At 34.6% G+C, this 21,045-nt stretch overlaps 1 protein-coding gene across 2 annotated transcripts in view; it reads left to right on the forward strand.

The window, feature by feature from the left end:
* FGFR1OP2 (FGFR1 oncogene partner 2) overlaps positions 1–20,627 on the forward strand; it is a 32,085-nt gene extending 11,458 nt beyond the window's left edge. Inside the window, exons 2-7 of one of the 2 annotated variants that reach the window (XM_068561614.1) lie at positions 1,779–1,915; positions 4,104–4,221; positions 11,728–11,870; positions 14,242–14,355; positions 16,835–16,948; positions 18,632–20,627. In XM_068561614.1, coding sequence (XP_068417715.1) covers positions 1,781–1,915; positions 4,104–4,221; positions 11,728–11,870; positions 14,242–14,355; positions 16,835–16,948; positions 18,632–18,769 — 762 coding nt within the window. In that variant the 5' untranslated portion in view covers positions 1,779–1,780 and the 3' untranslated portion in view covers positions 18,770–20,627. The remainder of the gene's footprint in view (positions 1–1,778; positions 1,916–4,103; positions 4,222–11,727; positions 11,871–14,241; positions 14,356–16,834; positions 16,949–18,631) is intronic. The other variant, XM_068561615.1, reaches the window with a different exon arrangement.
* The last annotated feature ends 418 nt before the right edge of the window (positions 20,628–21,045 follow it).

Here is a 21,045-nt window from a genome sequence, read left to right on the forward strand (position 1 = left end):
GCATTATTGGAGGCTAATGTCTCCCTTGGAGCAGCATGTTAGATAGATTTTGCATGGCTGTCCTTTTGTGTTTTAGCCAGCACGAGGCATTGGTTCCTTTAATTGCCCTTTTGCTTGTTGTATTTTGAAGTACGCTTATCTAAATCTCCTAGATATTAGGGGACAAATCGTTTGGTTGTTTTATCTAGAGAGACAGAAATCGTATTCGTTTCCAGCTTAATTCTTAAAGCTCTCTGGAAGTGTCTAGTCATGCATATTTTCTAGACTGGCAGTTTTACGTTTTAATTTATTTTGATTAAATCTTTTTATTCAGCTTTAAACCTGTTTATAATAACAGGACAGGATACCCTTTGCTTCAGCTGTTGGGTACAACCAAGAATACCGTTTGAGGGTTTTTTCATCTTTATTTAGTTTACAATCTTTAATCTTTGCTATATAATTTAAAAAATAATTTTAAAAATTTACAATTTTTTGCTATATAACCCTAAATGAAAGCCTGCTAAAATGGCCTGATGTGTTTTCTTTCCTTCTTTTAAAGTGTTACGCAGTTGGGTTATTTAAATCTCTTTTGTACTTGCTGCATTTTTCTGTATCTGAGGGGCAAATAATTAACTGAACTATAGTCCAGTGCAGTAGGATCTAACTACGTCCTACATTCTGTAGCAAATTTCTGTCTTCCTAAACTTGATGAAAATCCTTCGTTAGAGCCCTTAACTTGGTTCTATACCTGAGTTTTAATTTAATATCTATAGACCTGGCTTCTGGCCTAGTAATTTTACAGTGTAATTTTATTTTTTGAGAAAATGTTGAAGAAAGGGTAGCTTATATAGAAAGTAAGGTGACACTTAGTACAAAGAGAAAAAATCAAGAATGATAAGTTTCAGAAGGTTAAAGTTTTTGAGAGACATTATTTTAAGATTAAAATTTTGTTTTGAGGTCTCAGCATACCAGTTGAAGAAACTACAATAACTATTGGCTGCTTCATGTTTTGCCTCCTAATTTTTTGAGCTCCTTTTATGCATATTAATTATTGATCTTAACACCTCAGAAGTTGCCCATAATGGCCAGTGTTGTTCTAAGTTAAAACTTTCTTTGCCATTCACTAAGGAGAGTGCAAGAGTTAGGATCATAATGCAATTCTATATAAGAAGCCAAAGTTCCTCCAGAAGGAGGTTGACACTTGAGCAAAGCATGACACATAGAGGCCACTTTGGCTGGTCAGTAGTGTGCATTTGTGAATAGTGTCTCAGGTCACCTGACCAAGCAGAGGCTAGGAAGGGTCTATGGTCAGAGACCTGACAGTCATTGACTGCAGAATAAAGACTAATAAAGTGACATTTTTTACAAATGACAAGATTGGGATTGCCCTTACGAAGAGCACTATTTCTTTATAACATAGAATGTATTCACTGGATGTGTACTTTTTTTCTCCGCTATAAATTCAGGGTGTTTTAAATACATTCTGATTATGTCTGCAAATCATATAGGTATGATCACACACACATATATATGTGTATATATATATATGTAATTATATAATTATATGTATTTATACACATTGTAATTTTTGAATATTATAAATTCACTTTTGAGTTTGTTCTACCTTAACAGAATCAAAGCCACAGGTGTTCTTAGGTTTTTTTTCTTCTGAGACAGTGAGCGATCCAGTAAGAAATGTAGCTTAAGCATATCTGTGTTAACGTGAAACTAAAATAAGGTGCTGCGCCAGCTTTGTTTTGAATCTTGATTTTCATTTTTAATTATACATATTCCTTCAGAAATGAGTTGCACAATTGAGAAGGCACTTGCTGATGCTAAAGCCCTTGTTGAAAGACTGAGAGATCACGACGATGCAGCAGAATCTCTGATTGAGCAAACCACAGCTCTCAACAAGCGAGTAGAAGCTATGAAGCAGGTTTGATGTTTTTCCTTGCTGATTTTCATTTTAAAAAAGCAGTCATTGATGTTTATGTGTTGCTTGAATTGTAAACTTCTGCTTAATTAGTATTTTATTGTTTTTAATGTTCTCTAAAATTTAAAAGTAGCTTGACCTTGTGTGTTTCAGTTTACGTTAGACTGAAATGTAATTTTGTCAAGTTCAGCTGGCATGTATATGTGTATATATTCAATATATATTCTAAAACATATAGACTTGAGAACTTTTATGACAGTGATGCACATTTGAGTTTGGAAAATATATGAATTTTTTAGGTCTAGATATATTTGACAAAGACCAGATAATATCTTTTACTGTATAATTGACACATATTTTGCTCTGTCTCCTATTTTTATAATGTAGAAATATTTTTCTTTATAAGAGTATTTAGGTGACACTATTTAACAATAAAATAGTTTTTGAAAATGATGCAAAGCAATATCTGGTTTCCAGCTTTTGCAGTTACTGCATTTGTACTTGCTACCTTATTTTTCATTTAATGCTGCCAGTTAAAGAAGAAAGAAAAAGGGCTTCACTTCTTGTTATCCTTACTGTTGTATGTAAGAACTTTCCAGTGAGCTACTATTTTAAGCCCTCTTTTGATAAAGAGTTTCAACTCTAAGAATTATAAAATCTCTGATATTATGATGGACATCACTGGAGGAAAATATATATTCATAGCTTACTCTCTAGAAATGCATCCCTTTTGTAAAAGGAAGCAACCCAGGGTTACTGCTTTTAACAAAGCTGCTGACAATAGTGAAGGAAGTTTACTTATTTTGTTTTGCAACTTTGTTGCCCTAAACACATGACATACATCCCTGTCTACCTTGATTCATGCATTCCAGTGAGCATATATATCTGGTATTGAGTTGTAAAAAAGGGGGTTTGACAACCAGAGTTAAGAACCATACCATAAAGTTTACCCTTTTGAAGAGTGCAGTTCATTGGACTTTAGTATATTCACATGCTGTGCAACCATAATTACTGTCTAGTTTGAGAACACTTCATCACCCCAAAAGCCCATATCCATTAGCTGCTACTCCCTAGGTCTCCCTTTCCCTGGCCCCTGGAAACCACAAATCTGTCCATCTCTACGGATTTGCCTATTTTAGACATTTCATATGAATGGAGTCATACAATATGTGGCTTTTTGTGACTTTTTTTAACGTAGTGTTTTCAGGTTTCATCCATGTTGTAGCATGTATCAGTACTTCATTCCTTTTTATTGCTAAATAATATTCATTGTAAGGATACAGCACATTGTGTTTATCTGTTCATTGGTTGATGGACATTTGGATGGTTTCTATTTTTTGGCTATTATGTATAATACTGCTATGAATACTTTTGTGTAAGTTTCTATGTGGACATATGTTTTCAATTTTCTTGGGTATATACCTAGTTCAGTTAGAATGGATGGGTCTTATAACTCTACGTTTAACTTTTAGAGCATCGGCCTGACTGTTTTCCAAAGCAGGCACATCATTTTACATTCCCATGAACCGTACATGAGAGCGATTTCTCCATATCCTCTCCAACACTTGTTATTACTTGCTTTTTGATTAAGCTCATCCTAGTGGTTGTGAAGTGGTATCTCCTTGTTACACTGAATTGTATTTCCTGAATGACTAATGATGTTAAGCATCTTTCATGTGTTTATTGGCCATTTGTGTATTTTCTTTAGAGAAATGTCTCTTCAAATCCTTTACCCATTTTTTTCCAGCTTTACTGAGATATACTTGACATACAACATTGTGTAAGTTTAAGGTGTACAATATATATTGATATATGTATATATTGTGAAAAGATTACCTACCACAATGAGGTTAGTTAATACCTCCGTCACCTCACATAATTACCGATGTGTGTGTGTGTGTGTGTGTGTGTGTGTGTGTGTGTATACATTTAAGATGTATTCTCTTGGCAACTTCCAAGTATATAATACAGTATTGTTATCTCTAGACACCATGATGTACATTACATCCTCAGAACTTACTTGTTTGCCCGTTTTTAAATTGACTTATTTTTCCTTTTATTGTTGAGTTGTAAGGGTTCTTTATCAAATATACATATATGTGTGTGTGTGTGTGTGTGTATATATATATATATATCAGATACATATTTTCAAATATTTTCTCTTACATTGTAATAAAAATCTTTTCATTAGTATCAAGAAGAAATTCAAGAACTTAATGAAGTTGCAAGACATCGGCCACGGTCCACATTAGTTATGGGAATCCAGCAAGAAAACAGACAAATCAGAGAACTGCAACAAGAGAACAAAGGCAAGCTATATTATCACTGTGTATAGCAAATCAAAAGAGAGCTTTAATCTGCAATTGTACTATCAACTTGGGACCAATTAATATTTTTTAAAATGGCAAAATAGGGAATTCCCTGGTGGTCCAGCAGTTATGACTCCACACTTTCACTGCCGTGGCCCCGGGATCAGTACCTGGTTGGGGAACTAAGATTCTGCAACCTGTGCGGCGTGGTCAAAAAAACAATAAATAAAATAAAATGGGAAAATAGCCAGTTAAAGTTACTTTTTGACATTTCTAGTCCATTATGCCTAAATCGTACTTATTGCTCTTTTTTTTTAAAACATCTTCATTGGAGTATAATTGCTTTACAATGTTGTGTTAGTTTCTGCTGTATAACAGTGAATCAGCTATACATATACATATATCCCCATAACCCCTCCCTTTTGCATCTCCCTCCCACCCCTCTAGGTGGTCACAAAGCACCAAGCTGATCTCCCTGTACTATGCAGCTGCTTCCCACTAGATATGTTTTACATTTGGTAGTGTATATATGTCAATGCCACTCTCTCACTTCATCCCAGCTTCCCCTTCCCCTTCCCCATGTCCTCAAGTCCATCCTCTACGTCTGCGTCTTTATTCCTGTACTGCCCCTAGGTTCGTCAGAACCACTTTTTTTTTTTTTAGATTCCATACATCTGTGTTAGCATACGGTATTTGTTTTTCTCTTTCTGACTTACTTCACTCTGTGTGCCAGACTCTAGGTCCATCCACCTCACTACAAATAACTCAGTTTCGTTTCTTCTTATGGCTGAGTGATATTCCATTGTATATACGTGCCACATCTTCTTTATCTGTTCATCTGTCATTGGACACTGAGGTTGCTTCCATGTCCTGGCTGTTGTAAATAGTTCTGCAATGAACATTGTGGTTTATGACTCTTTTTGAATTATGGTTCTCAGGGTATATGCCCAGTAGTGGGATTGCTGGGTCGTATGGTAGTTTTATTTTTAGGTTTTTAAGGAAACTCCATACTGTTCTCCATAGTGGCTGTATCAATTTACATTCCCACCAACAGTGCAAGAGGGTTCCCTTTTCTCCACACCCTCTCCAGCATTTATTGTTTGTAGATTTTTTGATGATGGCAGTTCTGACCGGTCTGAGGTAACACGTCATTGTAGTTTTGATTTGCATTTCTCTAATGGTTAGTGATGTTGAGCATCCTTTCATGTGTTTGTTGGCAATCTGTGTGTCTTCTTTGGAGAAATGTCTGTTTAGGTCTTCCACCCATTTTTGGATTGGGTTGTTTGTTTTTTTCATATTGAGCTGCATGAGCTGCTTGTAAATTTTGGAGATTAATCCTTTGTCAGTTGCTTCATTTGCAAATATTTTCTCCCATTCTGAGGGTTGTCTTTTCATCTTGTTTATGGTTTCCTTTGCTGTGCAAAAGCTTTTAAGGTTCATTAGGTCCCATTTGTTTATTTTTGTTTTTATTTCCATTACTCTAGGAGGTGGGTCAAAAAGGATCTTGCTGTGATTTATGTCAGAGTGTTCAGCCTATGTTTTCCTCTGAGAGTTTGATAGTGTCTGGCCTTACATTTAGGTCTTTAATCCATTTTGAGTTTATTTTTGTGTATGCTGTTAGGGAGTATTCTAATTTCATTCTTTTACATGTAGCTGTCCAGTTGCCGCAGCACCACTTATTGAAGAGGCTGTCTTTTCTCCATTGTATATTCTTGCCTCCTTTATCAAAGATAAGGTGACCATATGTGCGTGGGTTTATCTCTTGGCTTTCTATCCTGTTCCATTGATCTATATTTCTGTTTTTGTGCCAGTGCCATACTGTCTTCATTACTGTAGCTTTGTAGTATAGTCTGAAGTCCGGGCGCCTGATTCCTCCAGCTCCGTTTTTCTTTCTCAAGATTGCTTTGGCTATTTGAGGTCTTTTGTGTTTCCATAGAAATAGTGAAATTTTTTGTTCTAGTTCTGTGAAAAATGCCTTTGGTAGTTTGGTAGGGATTGCTTTGAATCTGTAGATAGCTTTGGGTAGTATGGTCATTTTCACAATGTTGATTCTTCCAATCCAGGAACATGGTATATCTTTCCATCTGTTTGTATCATATTTAATTTCTTTCATCAGTGTCTTATAGTTTTCTGCATACAGGTCTTTTGTCTCCTTAGGTGGGTTTAGTCCTAGGTATTTTATTCTTTTTGTTGCAATGGTGAATGGGAGTGTTTCCTTAATTTCTGTTTCAGATTTTTCATCATTAGTGTATAGGAATGTAAGAGATTTCTGTGCATTAATTTTGTATCCTGCCACTTTACCACATTCATTGATTAGCTCTAGTAGTTTTCTGAGAGCGTCTGTAGGATTCTCTATGTATAGTATCATGTCATCTGCAAACAGTGACAGTTTTACTTCTTTTTCGATTTAGATTCCTTTTTCTTGTCTGATTGCTGTAGCTAAAACTTGCAAAACTATGTTGAATAATAGTGGTGAGAGTGGGCAACATTGTCTTGTTCCTGATCTTAGTAGAAATGGTTTCAGTTTTCACCACTGAGAACGATATTGGCTGTGGGTTTGTCATATATGGCCTTTATTATGTTGAGGTAGGTTCCCTCTATGCCTACTTTCTGGAGAGTTTTTATCATAAATGGGTGTTGAATTTTGTCGAAAGGTTTTTCTGCATCTGTTGAGATGATCATATGGTTTTTCTCCTTCAATTTGTTAATATGGTATATCACATTGATTTGCATATATTGAAGAATCCTTACATTCCTGGGATAAACCCCACTTGATCATGGTGTATTATCCTTTTAATGTGCTGTTGGATTCTGTTTGCTAGTATTTTGTTGAGGATTTTTGCATATATGTTCATCAGTGATATTGGCCTGCAGTTTTCTTTTTTTGTGACATCTTTGTCTGGCTTTGGTATTAGGGTGATGGTGGCCTCGTAGAATGAGTTTGGGAGTGTTCCTCCCTCTGTTATATTTTGGAAGAGTTTGAGAAGCATAGGTGTTAGCTCGTCTCTAAATGTTGGCTAGAATTCGCCTGTGAAGCCATCTGGTCCTGGGCTTTTGTTTGTTGGAAGATTTTTGATCAGAGTTTCAATTTCAGTGCTTGTGATTGATCTGTTTATATTTTCTATTTCTTCCTGGTTCAGTCTCGGAAGGTTGTGCTTTTCTAATAATCTGTCCATTTCTTCCAGGTTGTCCATTTTATTGGCATAGAGTTGCTTGTAGTAATCTCTGATGATCCTTTGTATTTCTGCAGTGTCAGTTGTTACTTCTCCGTTTTCATTTCTAATTTTGTTGATTTGAGTCTTCTCCATTTTTTTCTTGATGAGTCTGGCTAATGGTTTATCAATTTTGTTTACCTTCTTTAAGAACCAGCTTTTAGTTGTATTGATCTTTGCTATTGTTTCCTTCATTTCTTTTTCATTTATTTCTGATCTGATCCTTATGATTTCTTTCCTTCTGCCAACTTTGGGGGGGGTTTTGTTCTTCTTTCTCTAATTGCTTTCGTTGTAAGGTTAGGTTGCTTATTTGAGATTTTTCTTGTTTCTTGAGGTAGGATTGTATTGCTGTAAACTTCCCTCTTAGAACTGCTTTTGCTGCATCCCATAGGTTTTGGGTCATCATATTTTCATTGTCATTTGTTTCTAGGTAATTTTTAATTTCCTTTTTGATTTCTTTAGGGATCTCTTGGTTATTTATAGCGTATTGTTTTGCCCCCATGTGTTTGTATTTTTTACAGTTTTTTTCCTGTAATCAGTATCTAGTCTAATAGTGTTATGATCGGAAAAGATACTTGATATGACTTCAGTTTTCTTAATTTTACCAAGGCTTGATTTGTGACCCTAGATACGGTCTGTCCTGGAGAATGTTCCATGAACACTTGAGAAGAACGTGTATTCTGTTGTTTTTGGATGGAATGTCCTATAAATATCAATTAAGTCCATCTTGTTTAATGTGTCATTTAAAGCTTGTGTTTCCTTATTTATTTTCATTTTGGATGATCTGTCCATTGGTGAAAGTGCGGTGTTAAAGTCCCGTACTATTATTGTGTTACTGTCGATTTCCCCTTTTATGGCTGTTAGCATTTGCCTTATGTATTGAGGTGCTCCTATATTGGGTGCATAAATATTTACAGTTGTTACATCTTCTTCTTGGATTGATCCCTTGATCATTATGTGATGTCCTTCTTTGTCTCTTGTAATAGTCTTTATTTTAAAGTCTATTTTGTCTGATATGAGAATTGCTACTCCAGCTTTCTTTTGATTTCCATTTGCATGCAATATCTTTTTCCATCCCCTCAGTACACATCAGTCTGTATGTGTCCCTAGGTCTGAAGTGGGTCTCTTGTAGACAGCATATATACGGGTCTTGTTTTTGTATCCATTCTGCCAGTGTATGTCTTTTGGTTGCAGCATTTAATCCATTTACACTTAAGGTAATTATCGATATGTATGTTCTTATTACCATTTTCTTAATTGTTTTGGGTTTGTTATTGGAGGTCTTTTCCTTCTCTTGTGTTTCCTGCCTAGAGAAGTTCCTTTAGCATTTGTTGTAAAGCTGGTTTGGTGATGCTGAATTCTCTTAGCTTTTGCTTGTCTGTAAAGGCTTTAAGTTCTCTGTCGAATCTGAATGAGATCCTTGCTGGGTAGAGTAATCTTGGTTGTAGGTTTTTCCCTTTCTTCAGTTTAAATATGTCCTGCCACTCCCTTCTGGCTTGCAGGGTTTCTGCTGAAGGATCAGCTGTTAACCTTATGGGGATTCCCTTGTATGTTATTTGTTGCTTTTCCCTTGCTGCTTTTAATATTTTTTCTTTGTATTTAATTTTTGATGGCTTGATTAATATGTGTCTTGGCATGTTTCTTCTTGGATTTATCCTGTATGGGACTCTCTGCACTTCCTGGTCTTGATTGACTATTTCCTTTCCCATGTTAGGAATGTTTTCAGCCATAATCTCTTCAAATCTTTTCTCAGACTCTTTCTTTTTCTCTTCTTCTTCTGGGACCCCTATAATTTGAATGTTGTTGTGTTTAATGTTGTCCCAGAGGTCTCTGAGATTGTCCTCAATTCTTTTCATTCTTTCTTCTTTATTCTGCTCTGCGGTAGTTATTTCCACTATTTTATTTTCCGGGTCACTTATCTGTTCTCCTGTCTCAGTTATTCTGCTATTGATTCCTTCCAGAGAATTTTTAATTTCATTTATTGTGTTGCTCATCATTGTTTGTTTGCTCTTTAGTTCTTCCAGGTCCTTGTTAAACATTTCTTGTATTTTCTCCATTCTATTTCCAAGATTTTGGATCATTTTTACTATCATTACTCTGAATTCTCTTTCAGGTAGAGTGCCTATTTCCTCTTCATTTGTTTGGTCTGGTGGGTTTTTACCTTGCTTCTTCTTCTGCTGCATATTTCTCTGTCTTCTCATTTTGTTTAACTTACTGTGTTTGGGGTCTCCTTTTCGCAGGCTGAGGTTCATAGTTCCTGTTGTTTCTGGTGTCTGCCCCCAGTGGGTGAGGTTCGTTCAGTGGGTTTTGTAGGCTTCCTGGTGGAGGGGACTGGTGCCTGTGTTCTGGTAGGTGGGGCTGGATCTTGTCTTCCTGGTGGGCAGGGCTATGTCTGGTGCTGTGTTTTGGGATGTCTGTGAACTTAGTATGATTTTAGGCTGCCTCTCTGCTAATGGTGGGGTTGTGTTCCTGTCTTGTTAGTTGTTTGGCATGGGGCGTGCAGCACTGGAGCTTGCTGGCTGTTGGGTGGAGCTGGGTCTTAGCGTTGAGATGGAGATCTCTGGGAGAGCTCTTGCTGATTGATATTACGTGGGGCTGGGAGGTCTCTGGTGGTCCAGTGTCCTGAACTCAGCTCTCCCAGCTAAACTCAGCTCTCCCACTTGACACCAGGCCCGAGCACCAAGACCCTGTCAACCACACGGCTGCTGTATTATTTAGGGTTCCACTAGGAAACAGCATGCTTAGCTGGGACTTTGAGGAAAAGGCAGTGAAGGCACTATTTCAGGAGTGTGGAAGGAAACAACAAGGAATGTTGAGGCACCCAAGGACTAGCAGCCATACCTACACATTTCCTGACTCACTCCGTCTTCAGTTCTTCTCCATTCTTGCTGCTATCACACGTCTATTTTTTGTTTTTGCTGGGTCACTCGTCACTCTTTTTATAGTTGAATTTTATTAAATTGGAGAAATATTTTATCCTTTGCAGAGTCTCAGTTTCTCCATCCAGATGATGGAATGGATAATATCCTCTTCTCAGATTTGGATGAGGATTAAGATAGAATATTTTTAATGGACCTGACACTCTACATCTCCTCCCTTGTGTCAGCCAGTACTCTCAGTACTGAGTAATAAAACTTTTTTAGCTTAGCTGTGAAAGGCAGTTTCATTTGTGCTATGTAACTCAAGGGTGAAGGCAGAGGTGCACGGTGCTAGCCGGAAGCCAGGCAGAAGCCTGAAGTCAGATTGCTCCCATGTGAAGTCAGTTGGAGCCCACGCAGAACCAGAACCATAGACAGCTGAGGGCAAAAGGCTCTGACGTGGTGATTAAGAGGCGTGTGATCAAGGTAGCTCCCCAGATAGAGAGGATATTTATTGCTCTTTATCCTGTCCTACATATGAATGTCTACCTTACTTGGATCTTAGACTCTCACCCTCAATATCCAGTTTGCACCATTGTCATTACCTATGAAACAACTCAGTGTCATTCTCTGCAGTCCCACCACTTTGGCCCACAGCTTAGGTGTTCATAGTCTCTTGCCTGAACTGTCCTCATTGGTCTCCCTGATTTCAGTGTCTTTTCCCTCCAATCCATCTTCAACACAGGCATCAGATTGATTTTTCAAAAATATATCTGATCATGTTATTCTTCTGCTTAAGAACCTTCATTGTGTACTATTTCTTTATCCAGAGGCCTTCAAAGTCGACTCCAAGCTTTTTTTGTATTCTTCCCATACTTCTCTTCTCCATGAAACCTTTGCTCTTGTCACCCTGAGCGATTTCCCAAACACACCATCCAGTTTCATGCCTCCCTGCTTAGAATGCCCTGTCATTTATTTTTCATTTCAAGGAATGCAAGTTGATCTCAGTACTATACTTCTGTGAAGCTTTCACCAATTTTTCCTCACAGGCTTTCTATATGTATTTGGATAGAGCTCCACTCTACACTTATCACATTGTATTATAATTATTTATGTTTTGTTTTCTCCACTAGACTCTGAGCTTTATAGCCTTTTGGTATTCCTAATATAGAGCATGATCTGATACTTAATTCCTGTTCAGTAAATATTTGTTAAAATGATTTCTCAAAAAATGAGTTTAAAATGGTCATTTTGAGAACTAATAAAGGACTCCATTTGGTATCCTTTATTTCCATGTGGCTAGATTTTTGTACCTCATGTTTTCTTTTTAAAATACCCCTGTTATAAATTGCTTTTTTGATAAATGTAATGTGGAAGAGAATACTTTGTACATCCTGAACTCAAGTTTGAATAAAATATACTGTTGTTTTTGATAGAATTACGTACATCCCTGGAAGAACATCAGTCTGCCTTGGAACTTATAATGAGCAAGTATCGAGAGCAAATGTTTAGATTGCTAATGGCTAGCAAAAAAGATGATCCAGGGATAATAATGAAGTTAAAAGAGCAGCACACCAAGGTAATCCTTTCTGTAAATATAATTTGAAATAGAAGAGAAGGACAGTTGGTTAACTTGTGTTCAGATTTTTAAAAAAACAGTGGAATCTTACTTACATGATATTGAATACTTCTCTTTTTGACATTTTCTTCTCCTTATTTTTGTCATGTTATGTGTCATTTTCTGTTTGATTTACTCTTCTAACTCCCATTCTTCCCTAGTAGCTTTAATATATATTAAAAAGTAAACTTTATTTGGGAAATAAAGGTAAGTCTGTTCAATTCAAAATTATTTTTATAAGGTTATCTGCTTGTAAGAAATACTTCTTTTAATTTGTGTATTGATATCTCTTGCAAAAACGAAAATTAAATGCTTAAAACTTTTTGAAAAATCTGAAAACAGCTAAAGGTAGATTTGTTTTTCTTAAGACTATTTTCTGAATGAGGTTAATTCATCCAGACTATAGATACTCCTGATTATTAATGGAAGTGCCATGGTGGGGGGGGAGAGGAAATATATATATATCAAATATATGTATATATTTATATATATATAAAATATATTGCCTCCCCACCCCCTCCTCCATCACATATCACTTAATATCATTTCTAGAGACAGAGCTGAACTGGTTAGAAATTAGTGTTTTTCCTGCTGTTCGTCATACTCATTCTGATCCCTGTGTTTGCTAGCACCTGTTTTGAAAACAGGTAGAATAGTCCTTTTCTGTTTATGTTTTATTTTAAACTGATTTTTAACTGCTGGTGTGAAATAAAAATATTAGAATAGATTGTGACTACTAGGCCATTATCTGTATTGGATAATGGTGAACTAACTATTAGTCATAACTAATATTATTTAAGAAATATTCATATAACATTTTTATCTTTCTCGATTATTGAAACACTTTTTAGATTCCTTAAAATGTTATATTTCTTCCATCTTGGTGCTTGTAGGTATTTTTAAATTATGAATTCTATTAAAATTAAATACCTAGTGAATTGCTTTAATATGTAAATTCAACTCTACATATTAAGGAAGTTAGTAATAGACAGCTCTTGTGTCAAATAGTAAAATAATAAAAATAAATGTGGCTTTAATATTATCTAATTACGCTATTCATCTCCTATCCAAAAGGAAACCTTGGATAGTTAAATGGCAATCTTTTGACTATAAACTGTATCTATTGTTAATGAGATCATTATAAAAAATTTAATTTTAAATATATAATTTAAGAGGTCTTTTTAAGGTACAAATATGAACTGACTTAAAATTATTGGTAAGATAAGTATAATCTTGAGACATTCCAAAAGGCCCTTATGTTTAACAACTTAACAAATTTTTTAAGATCCAAAGAGAATGCTCTGGCAAACTAGTGCTTGAGAATAAGATACTGAAGCTAGCTAGTCTCTTGTGGTACCAGCTATGTCAGAAGCAAATGTTTTCTAAAACACATTAGAGTTTACCACTCATCACAGCTGTTTTATTAATTAGCAAAGTTAAACATTTCTTAAGATAGCTGTAAATCATCCTTTTTCAATTATGTCAGTTGAATTCTTCATCTAAGTGCTGATTCTTGCCTTCCATGAAATGACAGTTCAGTTACTTGTTATTAATTCTAACTAATACATATTAATGTTTGTGATTTTGATTTTTCCCAAAAAGGAGACACTTTGATTCAAACAGATATTTATTAACACTTGCACTGGCTTAGTTATTATTAATAATAAGATGAATGAATAAGTTTATTACTCTACCATAGAAGCTTTCAGTGTATTGGGAGATACAGACACAAACATGATTATCTAATATAAGGTAAGATGTGATGAATCCTAAAATAGAGATCTGAATTATTACTGGAATACTAGAGGAAGCAAGATTGGTTCTCATGAGGAGAATCTGGGAAAGTGGCAAGGAAAGGTAGCAAATCCATCTAAATCTAGCCTTGAATTAATTATTGGGGTCAACAAGCAGAAGTGGGTGAGCAGAGAAACTTGTATGATAACTATGAGCTTCCAAGATATGTTTAGGTACTAGTGCTCTGATATGCCTAAACACAAAAATAATTTTATAACACATTTAGGGGTAATAAACAAAGTTACACGTAACAGCATTTTGGAGTAAGAGACCCTTTTGAGACTACTGTAACATAGAATTTTGTCCTCACCTAGAAGTTTTTGAGCACACATTTATTTAAAAACCAATAAAAAGTTTGAGGAGAACTCATTTTCATTCAAATACTCATTTTTACATTATTTTTGAACTGCTACCTTTTTGGAAATCTTAAAAAAACAAACATTTCAAACAGTTGGCTAACACGCATGAACTAACACTCATTCAGTTTTTAAATTACGGATATTATCCGTATTAACATTATAATGACTCTGTACTACAGATTGACATGGTGCATCGTAACAACTCCGAAGGATTCTTCCTTGATGCATCTCGACACATCCTTGAAGCACCTCAACATGGACTGCAGAGGAGGCACTTGGAAGCAAATCAGAATGTACACTAAATAAAACAGTCAGCTTTTGGGGTGTGGATGGAAGGGGGAGGGGTCCATTTAAAAAGTTCTTTTACATTGAATTCTCCTCCCAAATTAAATCAGCAAATAAATGAAATTGCTTTTAAAAACGCTGTGCTTTTCATAGCCTTGCAAAAATACTCAGTATAGAAACTTTAAGTCTGTCATCAGTTCTCTGTGTATTGTATTATACATAGCCTGTTAGATAATTGCAGGCTTTAAAGGTTCTTTGGGCCAGACTTTCATGTTATTGTTCTTGTTAGCTATAGATGCAAAATTTTAGTAAGCTTCAAACGGTCATCCTCTTGCTGGACATCAAAGATGTTTTCTTGGTAATAATTTTAATCTGATTTTCTAAAAATTTTGTTCAATTAAACTGTTAAATGAACTGTTTCAATTCAGATTTTCGATAGTTTTAGTCCTTTAGTTTGAGTTCACAATAAAATAAAATTGCTTTTGTTTAGGTGTTATTAAGTATAGTAGTACCCTCTCCATTGTGTCTATTGTGTTTTAACTGCCTTTTATTCTTGAAAGGCATTTCAAGACAGTGCAGGGTTTATGTTGCTAAATAAAGGCACTTCTTGCCTTTAAGACAGTTTTGAAAGCACAGGTCTTGCCTTCTTGTGCCTATTAAGAGATCCATGACACTTCCCTGAAGATTTTATTGTAATAAGTGAACCATCCAGGAACCAGACCTATAAAAATACACTTCTGTTTGAAGTATTGGGGTTTTTTTCTTACGATGATTTTATTAAAACAGACTGTCCTGAAAAAATTAGTAGTTTCTTGTTTTCTTTCGTTTTAAAGGCAAGTAATTATCTGCTTCCTTGTAGTTGTTTAACCTAGGTCAGTGCCATAAGACACCAAATCATAAACTGAGAAAGCTGTTGGTATTCAAAATTTTTACTCATTACCCTTATTCAGTTTGCTGCTGCAGTTATCTATACTTAACTTGCTTTTAAACATTAGGCTCCCTTTACAGTGGGAGGGATTGTAATCATTTTTTTTAAACTACTACAGAATATGATAGATGTTTGTCTTGATATCATTCTTGCTATCATAATTTAATCCAGAGCTGTCCAATAGAACTTCCTGCAATGATGGAAATGTTCTTTATCTATGCTGTTCAATATGGAAGCCACCAGCCAGCCACATGTGGCTATTAAGTACTTGATGTGTGACTAGTGCAACTGAGGGGCTGAATTGTTAATTTCTTAAAATTGTATTTGACTTCAGGTAACTTAAATTTAAATAGTGCCATACTGGACAGCGTAATCTTTTATTTTGCCTTCTTCCTGCGTACTAGCTTTGTATAGATTGTGTTAAAATAATATAAGGATCTGTATATTTGTTGGTTAAGAAGATATTAAATGTGTGGTTTGCTAAAGATATTCCTATTTGTTCTCTATTACATTCCTTCCATAGTTTACTAGTTTTGTAAGTTTTGGGGGGTCTCGTTCAAATCCTTTTTACAAACAGAGTATATACAACTATTTAAGAGACTTAATGTTTATTTGGGGAGCTATTAACTTTTATATTTAAGTTTTGTCCTTAGTATAACAAAATGACCCTCAATTGCTAGTGAACAATGGTCTATAGAAGTTGTTCATTTAAAAAAGTATTATTCTCATGTTTCTGTTGATTATAAACCTTTTGTCTGTCTGTTTCATTGACTGTAAGCTCCTTGAAATCAGGGAACATTTCTTAACAGGCTTCATATTCTTGTCACCTAGCACAGTGCCTGGCTCATCATAGGTGTGCAAAAAAGAATAAGAGAGTGAGATTGGAAGAAATTTATGCTACTTGCTGTGCCAAACAAATGTGGATGTCTATTTTATACTAAAATTATATTTTGAACAGTTTGCACAGAAGGCCATTTAATATTCAATACTTAAAAGCAGAACTCTGTTCATTTTACTCAATACATATTATCTATTATGTACCTAATGTTAAATAATAGGCAGATATAAGCAATATACAGTTCCTGCTCTCAATGAGGAATATAATCTAGAAAATGTTCTGGATTGAATTGAGATGAATTTTTAGGCATGGAAAATACAGAAAATATTTTTAAATCATGAAGACTTCAGGGAGGAAAAGAGATTGAATGCTTATCTTTCCCATTACTTTGGTCAATGGGGTGTGTAGGTGCAGAAAAAAGTTGCTGATCATTTGTGGTGAGAGGACAGTGAAATGAGTATTTTTCCTGTTTGTGGGTTTAGATATATTGTGCTGCTTATCCTTAATCCTAGTCCTAACAGAAATCTGACTTCAAAAGCACATTCATGGTCAGTCAACTTTCTTGTAAATATCTGTTTGATATATTACATTTATGTTAAACGGCAATGTTAAGATATTACATTCATATTAAGTGGCAATGCAGATTTTATAAAAAGGGGAGGATCCAAAAATTTTAAAAAAGTATATCACTGATTCACAACTTCCATCTCTTTTTTTTCAGGAGTTACAAGCACATGTTGACCAGATAACTGAAATGGCAGCAGTAATGAGGAAAGCCATTGAAATTGACGAGCAACAGGGTTGCAGGGAACAGGAACGAATATTTCAACTTGAGGTAAGTTTTAAATTGCACATGTAGGTGAAAACTGTCCATACAAAGATTTATGCCAGAAAATATATCCCACTTTAAAATATATACTTTCTGGGGACTTCCCTGGCAGTCTAGTGGTTCAGACTTCACCTTCCATGCAGGGGGTGCGGGTTTGATCCCTGGTCAGGGAGCTAAGATCCCACATGCCTTGTGGCCAAAAGAACCAAAACATAAAAAAAACATAAGCAATATTGTAACAAATTCAATAAAGACTTTAAAAATGGTCCCAAAAAAATCTTAAAAAAAAAATACGTATATATATATATATATATATGTATATATATATACACACACACTTTCTGGGATACTAGTAATGTTCTTTTTCCTAATCTGGATACTGGTTATATGGGTGTATAATGCAAGACCATTTATATAGTAATGCAAGAGTCTAGGATCAATAGTAAACTTATACCAGTAATTGAGAAAATTGATTTTTTTTTTTTGATCCTGTCTCTTCTGTTATTAGGTGAATATACTTCTTCAGCTTAGTAATTTTTTTAATATCTTTATTTTATTAGAGATCACAGTGATGCAGGGAGAAATGTTTTCAGTCCACAAATCATATTCTTTGGCCACTTGTATTTTTCTGGGGAGTATAAAAGCTTTTATCGCATCTGTCCTTTATTTTGTGGTAGCAAAAGCACAAGTCATTGTTGAATAACTGAAATCAGTAGAGTAGACCTTTATACTTTTAAAACCTTTATTTTGAAATCATAGTGGAGAAATTGGTTATAGAGGGCCAAAAATGATTTCTCTAAGTATACAAAGTTCTCTCATTCTTTATAACAAAGGTAAGCAAACTTTGTCAGTAAAAGGCCAGATAGTAAATCTTTTAAACTTTGCAAACAGGCGATCTCTGTTGTAGCTACTCACCTCTGGCATTGTAATGAAAAAGCAGCTGTACACACAATAAATAAGATTGGACTCAACTGTGTTCCAGTAAAGTTTAATTTACAATAACAGGCCTCAAGCCAGGCCATAGTTTGCTGATCTCTGCTTTATACCATTGAAACTTAGAAAGTAAGACCTAAGACAAAGCAGTAGAGAATAAATTATGAGAGTTATTTTTAGATGTCTAAAAATTTCTTGCAGTAACTAATCTAGAAGAAGAAGGCAAAGTTGTTTACCAGTGCTAGATTTGGTCACGTAACTTTCCTTCTTAAAAAATATCACAATCTATTCAGCCAGCCCTGCTGCTGTTAAATTCCAGTGAGGGATAGCATTCCATGCTATCATGGGAAATAATAAAATTACTAAAGTACTGAGACCTTTTAGCCCCAGGGTATTATTCAGACTTTCTGAGTTTACACAAATATAAATCTAGGTGTTATTTTCTTACTGTGATTTTCTATACTGTGATTATAAAATAAGGCTGTTTCTGAGGTTCTGTCTACAGTTACAGCTGCATAAATAAAAAGGCTTTTCAGTGGTGGAAGACATTGAATACATGATTCCTACCTCTTTAAAAAAGTGTTCTCTGGATTCAGGTTGTCAACTTCAGCTGCATATATCATTTAATACATTTCTGCCAATTACAGTACTTGCTTTTTATTTATCATACCTTCATATGTTTGGCTTTTCTTAAGATGTTTGTACTCTTGTAGCCAGCTTGGTGACTGCTTCTTTGTTTTTGTGCTTTTCTTATAGCAAGAAAATAAAGGCTTGAGAGAGATCCTTCAAATAACTCGAGAATCATTTTTGAATCTTAGAAAAGATGATGTGTCGGAAAGTACATCTTTGTCAGCATTAGTGACCAATAGTGACCTGAGTCTGAGGAAGAGCTGAAGAGCTTTTAAGTCTGTGAATGAATTAACAGAAAAATCCATCTCAAGCTGCCCTTTGTTTTATTTTTTTATAATACGTACAGTGCACTGGCAATGACATTTTTAAAAGATAGCAACAAGAAAATGCATAGTTAATGGTCATAGATGTTATTCCAAACTATAATTGAAAAAGAGAAGCTAAGCCTTTGTTAATTAATTGGTGAACAAGTTAAAGATTTTCACAGTGACTGCTGAATGTATCAAGAGCTTTCAGCAGTGCTGTTGGCTTTCTGGTTGACACTTGGATAAACATGAATATCCCCAACAAATGTCTGGGAATTAATAGAAACATCCCAATTTTAAAGTACAAATTTTGCCACAGTATTGTGAATGGAAAATCGTCATACTAAATTATATCCTCCCTATATGGTGAAAGCTAACAAATAGCTTATGTACCATGAGACTTCAGCTTTAATGATTGCCTATCTACCTTCTCATTAATTTAAATTTTTGTCAAAGAAAGTTCAGTTTGAAAGACTTAGGAATGTTTTATATGCACCATAACTAAAAGAGGGAATTTAATTTTAGCTAATTTATCCTAATTAATACTGAGCTAACAATTGTCCATGATTTGCTTAAGTATATGAAATATTTCAGGGATGAAAGAGAAGGAATACTACTTTCTAAGAAAGAAGAGCTTATAAGAGACATATTTAGTAGGTTAAACTACTTCTTTGAAAGAATAAGTTTTGGTTCTAATCAGTAATGAAGATGAGATTTTTCTCTTCTCTGGTTGATCTTTAAGGATATTATGTAGCTCATTTAGCTAACAGTTGAAATGTTTGATATAGCAAGATAAGTATGGTAATTTCAAAGTAAATTGGGAATTCCTCTGCCTCAAAACCTTTTTTTTTTTCTTAAGTAATTACGCTTAAGACATATAGAAACAGTAAGTTAAAATTTAAAAAAAATTTTTTTCTAGATCTATTCTTAAGTTCCATCTGGTTCTCATAACCTATAAGATGTTTCTTGTAACCTTTCAGTCAAAGGGCTGGGGGGTGGTGAGGGGGAAATCTGGATTTATAAGTATTTGTTTTATTTTTTACAGAATATATATCCAGTATATAAATTTTTAAAAGCTGCTAGAAATAGAAATGTGCTTTAACATCAGTTGAAATCTAAATATTTCATATTCTGTCGTGATTATAGAAGAAAAGGTAAGAGTGTCAAATATGATTATTAAATATACCATACTCATTTATATTAAACATATATTAAAAATAGCACAATAGAAAATTCTACTTTGGAGTATATAATTTGTTAAAGTAATATTTACATGGTAACTTTTATGTATAATTTCATATATTGGTAAAATTCAAAACTACTTTTCACTTTGGAAATTTTTATCTTAAGTTTGGGGTAAGTGGGGTTGATGGGACTGACTGAAATAGAAAAGGGCTAATGGCCCAAACATTAAATAGATTTCTTTTCTCATTCAGAGGCCTTAATTGTTATTTGATAAACAAGTGACAATTTTTATTTTTAAACTTTTCTATTGGTTTTGGGGAAAATATCCTTTAATTTGATGGCACATTCATTCGTAGAGTTTTTTATCCCAAGTCAGAATTGAAATAAGCTACACAATTGAGAGTAAGTCTGAGGCAATTCATTGGGGCAGCTCTATTATAAAACATTACTTGATAAATAATTATTTTTGTAAACAAATAAGTTGAGTTAATTTATTCTTCATCTTCTTACTTGGATATTATTTTAAGAACTTGGTGTTTAAAGACATTTATGTTATTATATAGCAACCGTGTTCTATCCCATACTTTTTTTTTTTTAAGCAGAACCTTAAATTTATGTCTGAGAATATGTACTACTAGGAACCTATTTTATCAATAAAGATGAGCGATTAAAATTGGTATGGTCTCCAAGTTAATTTGAAAACAATGCTTACATTTATTCTTCCATATAGTTTATTTTTAGGGCTTTTTATTTATTTTTTTCTTACCACAAACTTAGTACTCAGCAACAACTTCTATCTGTATTTCTTAGGAATTGGCCAGCAACTTATTGCTAACTCGGCAGACCTTTTGATCATCTGTGGTGGGTTTAATAGTGTCCCCCAGAAGTATGCCCAGGTCCTAACCTGTTGTACGTGTGGATGAGAGCATATTTGCAGATAGAGTCTTTGCAGATTTAAGGATCTCAGGATAAGATCATCCTGGATTTAGTATGGGCCCCAAATCCAACGACTGTCGTCCTTATAGGAAAGGGGGAGATTTGAAACACAAG

The sequence above is a fragment of the Eschrichtius robustus genome, chromosome 13 (assembly GCF_028021215.1).
Source record: "Eschrichtius robustus isolate mEscRob2 chromosome 13, mEscRob2.pri, whole genome shotgun sequence".
NCBI classification, from domain to species: domain Eukaryota; kingdom Metazoa; phylum Chordata; class Mammalia; order Artiodactyla; family Eschrichtiidae; genus Eschrichtius; species Eschrichtius robustus.